Source organism: Gopherus evgoodei, chromosome 4 (assembly GCF_007399415.2).
Source record: "Gopherus evgoodei ecotype Sinaloan lineage chromosome 4, rGopEvg1_v1.p, whole genome shotgun sequence".
NCBI lineage: Eukaryota > Metazoa > Chordata > Testudines > Testudinidae > Gopherus > Gopherus evgoodei.
In genome coordinates this window covers 118,259,916-118,274,825 of record NC_044325.1, presented here as the reverse complement: position 1 = coordinate 118,274,825, position 14,910 = coordinate 118,259,916, and the positions used below count along the sequence as shown (strand labels likewise).

Genomic DNA, 14,910 nt, shown 5'->3' with positions numbered 1-14,910 from the left:
TTTAATTTTAAATGAAGCTTCTTAAACGTTTTAAAAGCCTTATTTACTTTCCATACAACAATAGTTTAGTTATATATGATAGACTTATAGAAAGAGACCTTCTAAAACCATTAAAATGTATTACTGGCACATGAAACATTAAATCAGAGTGAATAAAATGAAGACTCGGCACAGAACTTCTGAAAGGTTGCCGACCCCTAAACTACACTTTCCTGGACAGCTTATTGTGCTCAGTGTCAGAGTTCCAAACTCTCCCGATATTTTATATTTATTATTATTAATAAATGGCATCCATCACAGAGTTGGAATCTTCTTACGATTTTTTTGATTTGTCAAATAATGTAAGTGCATAGAGCTGGAAATATAAGCAGAAACCAAGCTACAAGTACATCACAATACAGAAAGGAAAAACAAGAGAATAATAAACATTTCACCTATGGACTCAGCAGAATAGCAACAGTTATAGATGCACCATAGTATTAATCAAAAAGTTATCAGAGTTCACGCAATACATGTCATATCTTGTGGCTCTCTATTTTACTCCCATTTCTGGAACAAATTGTGATATTTGGGACAGAGGCATCTACATTTTTTAAACTGTTTAGTAATATCGGCATGAGCAGCATACACAGCATTTTCTCAACAGAAAGTAGTGACAAAGAACCTAACGTAAGTTAACCACAACTTATCTTACCCTTTTGTTATGACATTACAGCCTCACCCACAATTCCAGAATGGTAACATGAGAAAATGGACATTCTAAAGATAAAAATAGCAAGCATTCATATAGCACTTTACATGGACAAAGTATTGAACAGGCATTAACTAGTTAATCTTCACTGGACCTCTGTAAAGTAGGTAGGTGAAGCAGCATTATCCCCATTTTACAGAAGGGTAAAAACAAAGTTGAAGTAGTTTGCCCAGGGTCACAAGCAAGTCAGTGGCAGAGCCCCCACTAGAACTCAGGATCTACCAATTCCCTGGGCTCATTCCCCTCAGACAACACTGTCTCAACAAAACTGCAGAACCCATAGTTCTCATGTACGTATATTCTCCTAATCTCAAAGGGTAAAATCTTTAGGGGTGCTTAAGTGGTTTAGGAGTCTGTGGGTTTGTCTACACGGGAAAACTTACCAGCATAGCTATACAGTACAACTACATGGCTATAGCTATGCAGTATAACTCCCCATGCAAACACACTCTTTCAGAATTTAGAGTATCCTTTTTATCCCAAAAGTACCACTGACAGTGATTGGGACTTCCAACCTTAAGTGACTTTGGAACTTTTGAAATTTTTACCGAAACTAACAAACAACAAAACAGAGACATGGTTAATTCTTTCATGTTCGCAGTTCCTGGTACTACCCTTATCTACTCCAAGAATCCATGCAAGGAATAAAAAGTCAGCTTCTTGCCACCAAGGAGTTAATTAATAAGAGTGGAAAGAGAAGCACGTGGATGTTGGCATAAGGCACACAGGATCACAAAAGATGCAGAGCTTGGGAAAGAAATAATCCATAAAACTGAACCAAAAGGCCACATTCTTATGCAAAAATTTCCTGTTCCCATCCAAATTTTTTGCTCCCTTTTGACAGAAAATCCTTGACAGTGTGTCTGGCCCAACAATGGAAAGGTACAAGCATAGTCTAAAAAGTCAGTTATTTTCGTGCCATTAGCCAAAGTGCCAAATGCACCAAGGGCTCTGTTTACCACTGCCAAAAACAAATCTGTATGGGTATTTAAAAAAAACACATTTGTCTTGAACATTCAGTAATGTTTTTAAATCTTTCTTACACTGCAAGGGGAAAAATAAAGGTTTTTCAGCAGATGCAAGAATTACCTTGGAAGCGTTTCAAATACAGTAGGAAGAGTTAATGAAAATGGCCTTTCAACCCTGGAGACTTGGGTTCAAATCCTGCCTTACTGCACAAGTGAAAGGAGTTTGTTGAGTTTACAGTAATGCTAGTGGATATTAACCAGCATCAGAAAACAATTGCACTACTGCGCGCATTGGCAAGATATGCTAAAAGCCCCCAGTTCTATGATAGCAGCAAGTCTTTCAGTCCAGGACTGAGGTTCATTGGCTGAACCGTGCATGCAAGAAGTTAGCACTAAGCACTATTTCTCGGCTCTAGCTAGTAATGTTAATCTCTCATTTTTATAAATATTAAATTCACTTTTTAAAAGTCAAACTTCCTGAATAATAAAATCAAGATTTTCCAACAAATGGTGTGTGACTTATACTTTACTGAAACACAGCCACTGTTGTACTATTAGCCCCCATCTATTGCCTCTTAAGTAAACCTCATGTGTGGCATCTCACATCTAACTTTGGAATTTCATCATGCGATCGATCTCTCTCTACTTTCTTACTTAGATAATTTTCTCTAGTCCACATTGTCTAAGAGAGCAAATTTCACAAGACTTTTGGCACAAAGCCTTGCCTTACTTTTTAAAATTAAACATAATGCATGAAAACACGAATGAGGCAGAGTGATGAAAATTTTCTAGCATAATTACCTCATACATCTCTCCACAAAGAGCAGTCCCAGAAGGAAGAAAGGGATTATTCATCTTCAGCAGTAGAGAAATGGCATTACTGGTATAAATTTTAATTTGGCATTTTTCTGTATGGATCATTCCATTATAACTAATTAAATCTGAGACTGGCACAGTGGCTTAACTGCAGAGTAACACAAAGACCTGGATTCAAGCAACTGTCCTGTCATATGAGTTCCCAAAACACATCAAAAGCATTGTTCTTTAGGATACAGCCAAAAGGTAACAGCTGAGTTGCTCTTCCATCACAGCAGCAGCTACTGGCCAATGAATACAAGGGAACAAACCTTTGCCTTTAAGTCCATTGCCCAGCTGAGAAAAACATGGTCCTGCAATGGCTTCCCTCTAATGGGCCTCACTTCAGAAAAGCACACATAAGCACTCTGCCGTGCCACTGAAGATGGAATACTGACACAAAGTGTGACAGAAGCATCTGCATAGACCACTCAGAAGGATTCTGTGAATCATTAATAGTCAGCGGGACACAAATTGAGAACCAAAACCTGAGCCACTACTCAGAATTACAACAGATATTTCTACACCTCCCACACTAGCAATAAACTAAAGGGAATTATTGGCCTCTACTTCTGCTATGGCAGAAGCATGCTATTATTGGAAAAGACAGATGCAACACAGCCTAGCTATGTGGGTTCTTATATGTGCAGCATCCCACAGTACCTGAGGGTGCATTTATTCCCAGTGCTACTGTGAAGCAGAGAAGTATTACCATTCCCAATTACAAGAGAGAAGTTTTGGTCCAAATGGGGAACTTTGAGAGATGGTGAGCATCTGCAGCTCTCACTAACATCAGTTACAGACATGGATGCTCAGTGCTTCTGAAAATCAGGCACAAAAATTGTCTCTTAAATTTGTGAATGCTAAGCACTTCCACTCCCCAGAGAAATTAGGAAAATTCTGGAAAATTAAACCAATCAAGCCCCTCTTCAACCCTGGTATGTTATTAAGGGCCTACTCAACCTGGTTGTTTAGCATGATTTCAAACAGTGAGGCCCTCAGTCAGAGTACATATGTAGACTTTCCACATATGATCCTCTCTCTCCTCCCATTCATGTTTTGAAGAGCAATGGACTAGTTATCACTGGCATCTGAATTAGCACCCATGGACTTGAATAGGGTCATCCACACTTCAGAACTTACATTTCAGACTCTCTGCAAACTCAGGAAGATATTACTGCATTTGTTATACTTGGATGATATTTTTAAGCTTTTCTGTGTAACCATAATAGCTAGAGACTTTTGTTTTTAACAAAAGCTGAGACTTCTGGAGAACATTTGGGAGGTCCATCTGTGCCCTGTTAATTAACCCTTTACATCCTGTTCCTATGCTGGGAAGCATGCCCCACATTTTAGGAAACCCTAGATCAAGGCCCTGTCTACACATTAAACTTAACTTGGAATAAGGCAGGGTGTAAATTTAAAGAGGATTAACTATTCCTGATTAATTTGGAATAAGAGCATCCATACATGGAGTTAATCAGGAAAAGTTATTTCAGAATAACTTTGTGTAGATAGACTGTAAGTGATATGACCAAGGTTACAGAGGAAATATGTAGCAGGGGCAGGAACTGACTCCAGATCCCAGTCCAATGCTTCACCTACAAGATATCTAGTTTCTCTTCATACATAACAGACAGAAAGCCCTGCACTTGAAATGCAGATGTGTGTTTTATAAGTGAATAAACAAAATGGTATGGGAGATATTTCCAAGAATTGGTGCAGCTGCTTATCCAACTATATATATTACTCCATCCATACCCAAAGAGCTGAGCATGTTGTTTATGGAATCATAGCGTCCTTATCTTAAGCATTTTGACTTAGATCTGAACATCTCAAACAGATCCTCTTTATTCAGTCCTTAATATTGAACTATTAAGCAGCCAACACTGCTACTGTAGAAAGACAAGAAGAGCCTTACCTGCTTTACAGGTCTTGCCATCATCTTCCAGCTGCACTCCAGTGGGACAGGCACAGGTGAAGAAGGGGTCTCTGGGAGACAGCAGGCAGAGGTGAGAGCAGCCTCCATTGTTTTCTTCACAGGGAGTATGAACTTCAAGAAATCACAAGAACTGGAATTTATTTTACTTCTTTATAGAGTGACAAAGTCTAACTAGACCACTGTGTACTGCAATCCATACTTGTCATACAAACATCATCACTCCCTCCAGTTGTGCCCAGCCTTAGCACTAAAGGATAAATGAGCTATAAAACTACAATTTTTGAAAAGTGACTGGTGATTGTGGGTGCCTCTATTCCTAGGTGCACAACTTGAGATAATTAAAGGGGCCTGGTTTTCAAAGGGCAGATGCTCAGCATTTTCTGAATATCAGCTTCCTTAAATGTGTTTTCTGTTGGGCACGAAATAATCAAGGCACCTAACAAAGTCACTCTGGTAAACTAAAATAACATTTTTCTATAACCAAACAATATGATAGGAGGAGAAGGACTTTTGAGGGGGTAAATAGAGGTTGTTACATTGTGGTGGTAGTGAAAAATCTTTTCAGACCCAAAATCCTTCACAAAGGTGTAGCATCTGACGCCATGGGGGAAAACAGGGCAATATCTTGCATTTTAGGAAAAGAGGCTACAAATGTCTGAACCTTTCCCTCTCCTCCTCTTGCCCTGCCACCTCTTTTTAAAACAGTTTTGAAAATGCAAATGCAATAAATTGAAAAAAATCTCTTAACTTTAACTGGAATAAATAAGACCATAAGAGATACAAACCCTCTATTTAAATAATTCCAGTGAACACTGCCATGTTTGAATGATTGCAAGCTGCCCATGACTGCCCAGAAATCACCCACATCACACACACTCTATAGTGTATGTGCATGTGCGCGCATGCGAGCACAGATATATAATTTGCAGCTATGCACAGCTCAATCCATCATCAAGTTCTGTGAGGTTTTCTGAAGCTGTTAATAAAAGAGCTGGGGTGATTTGGTTTGTTTGTTACTTCCATTGAGAGTCATGCAAAAGAGGAGGGGGAGGAATCTGAACCTGATACCAGTGAAGTCAATAGCATCTGAGCTATTTCCAGCAGATGCTATTTCCCTATGCACCACGTTTTCCTTGCTACTGGTCCAGAAATACTGTGACCCAAGGGTGGGACATTCTCTCAGCTCAGAGAAATGACAAGAATTCAGCACACACACACACTACCATCTGGAGCTCTGGGATGTGCAGTGGTACTACACATACCTCACAACCGCCACTGAAATCTTACACCTGTTTCTCAACTAAGCAGATCCCAAATTCCGTTGATTTACTTCAAGCTTGTTACTGCCTTCCTAAAATTACCCTAAAAAACACAGCATACATTCAGGAAACAAACCTTTCAGTTTGGTTAAATTTAAGAGTAACCCCAGAAGGCAGAGCTTCTGGTGAAGACACATGATACTTATCCCCAGGGCTAAATTACATGCATATTTCCCTTCTGGTCTGATTCAATCTGTGCCCTATGTGCTTTGCTCCACCTCCCACAACAGGCTCCCCAAACTAGAACTCCCAGGACAACGCTGGAAGAACATAGGCTAACAGCTCTGTGAAACACAACACATACAATGGGAAATATTCCCTTCTCCATCCTCTGCAAAGAACTCCCACTGATGATATTGATGGGAACTCCATGCATACAGTATAAAGGTAAGAATATGGGCCCCAATGTCTGTTACACACAGCAGCACAGATCTTTCCATTATGCCCATTCTGGAGCACTAAAGTCATGATGTTAACTCACGAAATTGTGGCCACACATTGGCAATAACCTAGAATCAAATCTCCCCTGTAAAAAAAACAACTCTCTAATTCCTTGTACCATAAGGAATGTGTGTTAAATTCCTCTTATTGCCTTTTTTTTTAATTAAACGACTTATTTTTAAAATAAGATGGACAGAGCTAACATTCCCTGCCATTAATCTCCAGATACCTGAGGTTAAAATCCTAACAAAGGTCACAGAGTAAAATGAGCTTACTGGTCTTACCTCAGAGCCTTACCTTTGTTTGGATAAAAGTTTCTAACAATCCTCTTCCACACTAGGGATTTTTCCAATGTAACATTTAAGCAATGTGTCATATAGACGTGATACAAGCAGGATGAGCGGACATGGTGTTTAAATACATTGTTGGTTGCCTGGAGCCTTGTCTACACTAGCATTCAGTAGTGACTGTGGGAAATGTTGGGCAAAACACCTGAGTATAGACATACTCTTTGATCAACCAGTGTCAATGGAGGAAAACAAGTTTTAAGAACACATTCTGTCCAGACTAAATCCTGGTTTGGCCCTACTCCCACTTGCCAGCCAAATTCTCTTAGAAACCACTGCAGCAGGCGTCACGCTTGAAGGAAATTTCAAGCAAGCAAATGAGCTTATGAGGCTGAATGTAAACATCACGAAGGAGCAAAGTGCAAAATCAAAAAGGGCTTGCTTTGCAGCTCCCATTTAACCAAGTTATCCTCCCAATACCACTCTATGGTAGCTTAAAATACGTTTCACCTTCATTTTCTAGATGAGGGTAACAGGGAAATGTTTATCCAGAGCCACCTAGCAAAGCAGCGGCAGAGGATTAGAACTCAGGGAAAGCCTAGCCGCCAATCCCACATTCAGTCCACAAGGTCCAAGTGACTTCGAAATAGTGAAGTGGGTCCACCATGGCTAATCTTAGGCATCAGAAACTGGTGTGGCCTCACACAAAGGGATCCTCCGATTCTTAATTTATAACAAGAATGATGAACTTGATGGTGTAGTCAATGGGATTTTTACCTACATAGGACTGAAGGACTGGCTCCAGAATGTTTACTAGCTGCTTTGCTGCCAATCTGACATCCACACTACATATCATCGCAGGTGATATGCCTGTGAAGTCCTTAGATTTACATGACTAGGTCTGTAAAAAGCGACAGAGTCCTGTGACACCTTATAGACTAACAGAAGTATTGGAGCATAAGCTTTTGTGGGTGAATACCCACTTCGTCAGATGCATGTAGTGGAAATTTCCAGAGGCAGGTATAAATATGCAAGCAAGAATCAGGCTGGAGATAACGAGGTTAGTTCAATCAGGGAGGATGAGGCCCTCTTCTAGCAGTTGAGGTGTGAACACAAAGAGAGGAGAAACTGCTTTTGTAGCTGGCTAGCTGTTCACAGTCTTTGTTTACTCCTGAGTTGATGGTGTCAAATTTGCAGATGAACTGAAGCTCTGCAGTTTCTCTTTGGAGTCTGGTCCTGAAATTGTTTTGCTGCCGGATGTCTACCTTTAAATCTGCTATTGTGTGTCCAGGGAGGTTGAAGTGTTCTCCTACAAGTTTTTGTATATTGCCATTCCTAATATCTGACTTGTGTCCATTTATCCTGTTACGTAGGGACTGTCCAGTTTGGCGGATGTACAAAGCATAGGGGCATTGCTGGCACATGATGGCATATATTACATTGGTGGACGTGCAGGTGAATTAACCGGTGATGGTGTGGCTGATCTGGTTAGGTCCTCTGATGGTGTCGCTGGTGTAAATATGCGGCCAGAGTTGGCATCAAGGTTTGTTGCATGGATTGGTTCCTGAGTTAGAGTGACTATAGTGCCATGTGTGGTTGCTGGTGAGAATATGCTTAAGGCTAGTGGGCTGTCTGTGGGCGAGGACTGGTCTGTCTCCCAAGGCCTGTGAACACGAGGGCCAGTCAGGACCAAACTCCAAAGAGAAACTGCTGAACTTCACTTCATTTGCAAAATTTGACACCATCAGCTCAGGATTAAACAGACTGTGAATGGCTAGCCAATTACAAAAGCAGTTTCTCCTCCCTTGGTGTTCACATCTCAACTGCTAGAAGAGGGCCTCATCCTCCCTGATTGAATTAACCTCATTATCTTTAGACTGATTCTTGCCTGCATATTTATACCTGCCTCTGGAAATTTCCACCACATGAGTCTGACTAAGTGGGTATTCACCCACAAAAGCTTATGCTCCAATACTTCTGTTAGTCTATAAGATGCCACAGGACTCTGTCACTTTTTACAGATCCAGACTAACACAGCTACTACCCCTCTGATACATGACTAGGTCTGTATGTCCTACTTCTAGAAGAGCAATTAACATATGTAACTAAGCTCATGAGTAGTCCCCACTGACCTCAATGGAACTCACGTATTTAAAATTACACAGTTGCTTAATTGTTCTGCTGGACCTTGATTTATGATACCAAAATGTAACATAATTCAAGCTGGGATTTTTGAAGATGGCTGACGGCGCTAAGTACCCAATCTCCCATTAAATTTCCTGGGAAGTTTAGCATCTAATTTATTTGGACCCTTTGAAGCTATCAGACCTAATTCACACTAACATTTTTATTCGTAACATTTTTCTCCACCAAAACCAATAATATTATACAGTCTGCTAGAGAGATTACAGAAAAACCTGAAACATACAGTATGGCTGCCGCTCTGGACTCAAGACTTGGATGTCCATTGGTGAGTAAAGTGCATTCAGTATTTCTCTCTTTCTCTCTCCGGTCCTTTTGTCACAGGCATGAATGGAGCGAGTCTGCCAGTCTGTCCAATACAACGTCTCTCCAGACAATGTCAGCGCAAATGGGTGAGTGAGACTCCCTTCCACAACCTTTTGCCTAGGGTTGTGAAACAGAAGAGAGAGAACATGAAACATTAATAACCTTGAGTCTGTAAATCACCAGACACGCAGGTATCTGGGCTTTTTAAAAGTCACATTTTTAATTTTATATATTAACCCTTATGCTTTACAACAGCCTCCACTGCTAATCTGCCATCTGTTCATTGCTTCCAACTCAAATCCAAAAAAATTATCCAACCTCATTTTACACATGGTTACTGTGGTAGAATCCAGAAAAATGTTTCCAAATTTTTCGAAAACTGCAATACCAGAATGTAAGTTAAGCAGAAATTTAATAGAATACAAACTTGACTCTCTTTAAGTGTATGTATTTATATTTAATGACCCCAGTTCATGCCATGTAAAATATTCCAGGACACCATAACAGAGAGCATCTTACAAATGTATGCAATAAAAATGTATGCAGGATTTGTAAATGGAAAGTTAGACTATGACTGCTTCATACCAGGCAATCAAGAAACAAAAATATATTGTGTTTCATAGCAACAAGAGCCCTGATTCAATAACAAACTGACCCCCTGCAAGGCAACATTAAGATTCTCTAACATAGCTGAACAAATGTCCAACAGTTGAGTCCTAGAAGAAATGGAGACTGCAGAACACACCTTGTTATTAAAATGCTAATTATTATTTTTGTCCTCATGCCACATCTGGCATCACTGCCAAGGTCTATGCCATCAACTTCCAGTTCTTCTTTTGCCTCTTTATCATTATATCGAAGAAATGACTGAGGCAAGTGCCCAGATGTTCTCTATTTAAATTATCTCACACCTACCATCGCTTCCCATCAAGAACAGTTTCTTCAGATCATCAACAGATTATACTTCTCAGAGAAATTTTTGGATATCAGAGCAAGAACATCTGTGCTGAATCTCACAAAATCATGGGTCATCATTGATGGCATCTGGTATGACATTTTGGGGGTGCTAAAAAGAGCAAGTGTCTTCATAATGTGAAGACCCACCTCATCTCAGGATTAGGAGGAAGAATCATTACTGGTATTTCTCAAAACCTTTCACCCACTGGACCATCAGTAATTTCCTAATCTCCTCTCAAACAGAATTAAATCCTTGGAGTGAACCTTTTAAAGTTGGAAGTGATGGTTAGCCATTAATATTGAGAATGGCTCTCTCAGAGTCCTATACACTTCTTTCTCTCTATCAACTGTGGTTTAAACAGAAATAAGAATGATTTATTCCTTGAGTATTTCTCTTGATCAATAGCTTTGTGGACTTTTAACTCTTATATCTCTAATTAAATATTTTACACACACACACATGCATGTGTATGTGCACTGGTGAGAGGCCTCCTTTATTCTGGACTTCAGGTATTCCCCATTTACTTGGCATTAAAGTTCTTAGGCCTGTAGTCAGAAGAAGTTATTCACCTTGTGCAGTAACTGTGGTTCTTCAAGATGTCCGCCTGTGGGTGATCCATTTCAGGTACACATGCGCCTCTTGAGCTCCTGATCAGATTTGCTGTTAGCCGTGTCCATTTGGCGTCTGCATGCGCTCTACATAACTTTGTGCCATACACCCAGGCTATGCAGAGCTGCATAGGTGATCTTCCCTCAGCTCCTTCTCTACCTGAATTTCCAACAAAGAACAGTCCAAAACAGAGGGGAAGGAGAGAGGGTAGTAGAGCTCCCATAGCAACACACATCTCAAGGAACCACAGTTACTGCACAAGGAGGGTAACCTTCTTCTTCTTCTAGTAGCATCCCTATGGCTGCTCCACTTCAAGTGACTCCCGAGCAGCATCCTCACAGGGAGGAGCGAGCTTTGGAAGCAAGTCCAAGACTGAAGACAATATAGCAGAACCAAGCACAACATCAGATCAGACAGAGTGGACAGTGTTTAGAAAAAGCAGGCACTGAGGCCCATGGAGCAGCTCTGCATATCTCAGATTCGGGGATGTTCTTGAGTAAAGATCGGGAAGTTGCCTGTGATTTGGTAGAGTGTGCTACTATCCTTTGGGGGAGGCAAAACACTGGCCGCATCATAGCAAGTAATGATATACCCAGAGATACACCTCCAAAGTCTCTGTGTAGAGATTACGGACTCCTTGGATCTCTCTGAGATCGAGACAAATAGTCTAGGTGATTTCCGAAATTGCTTGGTCCTATCAAGATAAAAGGCCAATGCCCATCTCACATGTAAAGTATGAAAAGATGTCTCCCATTGCAACTAATGTGGTTTAAGGAAAAAATCTGGTACAAGAATGGCCTAGTTAAAATGAAAATCCAACAGCCCTTTGGGTAAGAATTTAGGGTATGGCCATAAAGAGACATTGTCCTTGAAAAATACCATAAATGATGGGGGGGGGTGTCTTCCATCTAGGCCCCAGTCTCCCCAACCCTGGTGACCAATGTGATAGCTACTAGAAAGGCCGTTGTCATAGATAAGTGAAGCAGGAAGCAAGCTGACAAAGGTTCAAACAGAGGTCCCTTGAGGTATCTAAGTACCAGATTGAGATCCCAAGAAAAAGTAGGATCCTTAACCAAATATTAGCAAATATGGAAAACCCTTCTACTGGGGGATGAAATACTGATATTACAGCCAGATGAACTTTAACAGAGCTAATTAATAACCCTGATTTTTTCACGTCCACCAGGTGATACAAGATGGCTGAGAGTGAAGAGGATACAGCCACACAACAGTGACACCAGTAGTTGTACCTTTTCCATTTCTGAAGGGAAGTAATTTGAGTTGATTCCCTTCTACTGTTTAGTAATACATGTTGTACTCCTTTTGAGCAGGTGGATCCTAATCCTGTGAACCATTAAAGAGCCATACTTGGAGGTGGGGGACCCCTAAGGATGAGATGAAGCATGTAACCTGCACCCTGAGACAGGAGATGAGGGATGGTCAGGAGCCTGAATGCTGGTTGGACACACACATGAAGCATGTGAGGATGCCAAGCCTGTGTCGATCAGACTTGTACTGTAAGAATAACCCTGACCTTGTCCTGTCTGACCTTTTTTTATCACTCTTAGTATTAGAAGTGGTGGACGGAACGTGTGGAAAAGGTCCTTAAGTCCAGGGAAGGAGAAACACATCCCTCAAAGAGTAGTGACCTAGGTCTACTCTTGGGCAGAATACTGGGCACTTTTGGTTGCTGAATGTGGCAAATAGAACCACCTGTGGAAGTCCCACCTTTGGAATATCCCATGAAGAATCCGAGTCCAACTCCCATTTGTAGTCCTGGGAGAAACTCCCCTGCTGAGCATATCAGTTATGACATTCCAGCTTCCAGGAAGGAAAACAGCTGAGTTCTAAATCTGATGGGCTAACATAACAGTTCCATAACTTTATAGCTTTGGCACACAGAGAGGGGGCTCTTGCTCCTCGTTTGTTGACATAGAACATGCAAGCCACATTGTCACTGATTTGTCCGTATTGATTTGCCCTTGATGGGGGAGGGGGGGGTAGAACTGAAGCCAAAATTCCTGACCACCTTGAGTTCTAACAAGTTGACATATAGACTGATTTCCTGAGGTGACTGTTGTGAGGGAATGGAGGTGTGTTCCCCTACCCAACAGCCCACTATCACAGTTACTGCTCGAGCTGTGTGGATGAAAGAGACACCTGCGCAGACACTGAGCTGATTTTCCTACCAGTCTAGGGAGTTCTTCATCTGGAGGGGAACCATGACCTGATCTGCTCAAGTTATGAATCTTTCTGTGGGAAGGACAGCTCTGATTGCCAAAGAATGCAAGTACTCTCCTATGAATTGTATTATCTATACAGGAGCTAAGGTGGATTCTTTTTTATATTTTGCTGGAGAGCCAATCCTTGGAAGAGAGAAAGGCCATCTGAGAGGAAGCTTGTACTGCTTCGTAAGATCAGCCCTTAAGTAGCCAGTCATTGGGATATAGGAAGACTAAACTTACATCTCAACGAAGGTAAGCAGATACTACCACTATAACCATTGAGAACACCCTGGAGCTGAAGAGAGACTGAATGGAATACTTCATATTGAAAATGATCCTGGCCCATGTAGATATTTCCTGTGTGCAAGATGTATCACTGTATGGATATTGGATTTTGGCCCTCTACTTACAGGACACCTATCTCCTGCCTCTAGAGAAGGAATTATAGCAGCCAATGTCACCATCATGAACTTGAGAGTTTACGAATTTGTTCTGCCTTCTCAGATCTAAGATCGGTCTCCATTCTCCATCCTTCTTTAGCATGAGAAAATACTTTGAGTAAAACCCTTTCCCCTGTGAGGAGAGAAAGAGAGTTCACTTCCTGACTCAGTATAGCCTCATAAGAGGGGGCCCCTGAAGTAAAGTGGGTGGTACGGCCCAATGTTATAAGCTGCCAGGACCCACTTGTCCATTGTAATATGCCGCCAAAACTGTGTGAAATGGAAAAGGTGGTCTCCAAAAGATGGAATATGAGTGAAAGGTTGCAGCTTGCAAACTAGAGGTGAGAGAGGAACTGAACCCTTGACAAACCTGTCAGAATTATTGTTTCAATGATGACTGGGTACTCGCAGAAGGAGGGTGAGGAGCTCTCTTCCTCTAGAATCTGTCTCTCTTTCTAGAGGGTTCGGTGGTTTCGTGAAATCCAGAGAACTGGACAGGATGCAATCTATGGGCAGTTTGAGATCTGCTAAATCTCCTCTTGTTCATAGGGGTGCATATAGCCAGAGACTTCCAGATGGCCTGGAACTCCTTCAGTGGATGGAGAGACTCATCCGCAGTCCCAGAGAAGAGCTTCCAACCACCACATAACAGAAGGTCCTCACAATATTCTGAACCTGCCAGGCGGGTCAGTAATGATGCAGCAATTGAGGTGGATGGTACTGTTGATCTGGAGCGCGTAGGCACCATGGCGAAAGATGTCTTGATGCTTCGATTGTGCCAGTACTGACAATGCTGAGTGAGAAAGCACTGATGGAAAGTCTAATGTAGATGCTGCCAATCTAGAGGAATGTATATCTGGGCCTCCGAAACCTTCATAGATGGTAGCAGGGGCCTGCTGGAGGCTTGCTTCCCTGATAAGCGCTCCAGGATCTCCCACTACCAGAAGAAGGGTCCTTTGCCTCCATGGTACTGAACTGAGAGGTCAAGGCCTCCAACACTGGAGATATGGACCTTTTGGGAGCTAGCTGCTTGTGGTGGGAGACCACACTCCTCCTCTTTGAAGCTTTCCCTGAGTCCTCCAAAGTCTTCTCCCTCTTAGGGGAGACCAAGCTAAAGGGGCACTAGAGCTGTCCAGAGACTACTGTACACTGGGGAGGTCTCCTGACCTGACTCAGAAGCAGGTTGAAGAGAGCACTCCCTCATCAGAAGCCTCAAATTTAGTTTCCCAATTCTACCATGCTCCAGATTTGAGAGCTACACAAAAGTTATCCTTTTGGGCAATATGGGACTCTCTCAAGCAATGGATACCCTTTAGAGTAGCCATCACTGACTGGGATAGCCTTCCAACAAGAGAGGCAGCATTTGAAAGCTGGTGAGCCAGGCATGCCCAGACAGGCCAGATAAACTCCCTTGAAAAAAGAAGAGGAAAAAAACCCCAAACCTCTCACTGTTATCTAACTTATTCTGCACTAACAAAAACTAACACTAACTAGAAACACCAAACTAGCTAAAAACAACTGTAGAACATATCATGGCATGCACAAGGCGGACACACTACAGCTCCTTCTCACACCAAGGCGGCAGAGAAGGACCAGAGGCTGATTTG

At 41.7% G+C, this 14,910-nt stretch overlaps 1 protein-coding gene across 1 annotated transcript in view; it reads right to left on the bottom strand.

Moving 5' to 3' along the window:
- The window catches only part of LRP5 (LDL receptor related protein 5), a 255,556-nt gene that overhangs the window by 140,934 nt on the left and 99,712 nt on the right, over window positions 1–14,910 (bottom strand). Inside the window, 2 exon segments of the mRNA XM_030562148.1 lie at window positions 4,496–4,627; window positions 8,992–9,188. Coding sequence (XP_030418008.1) covers window positions 4,496–4,627; window positions 8,992–9,188 — 329 coding nt within the window.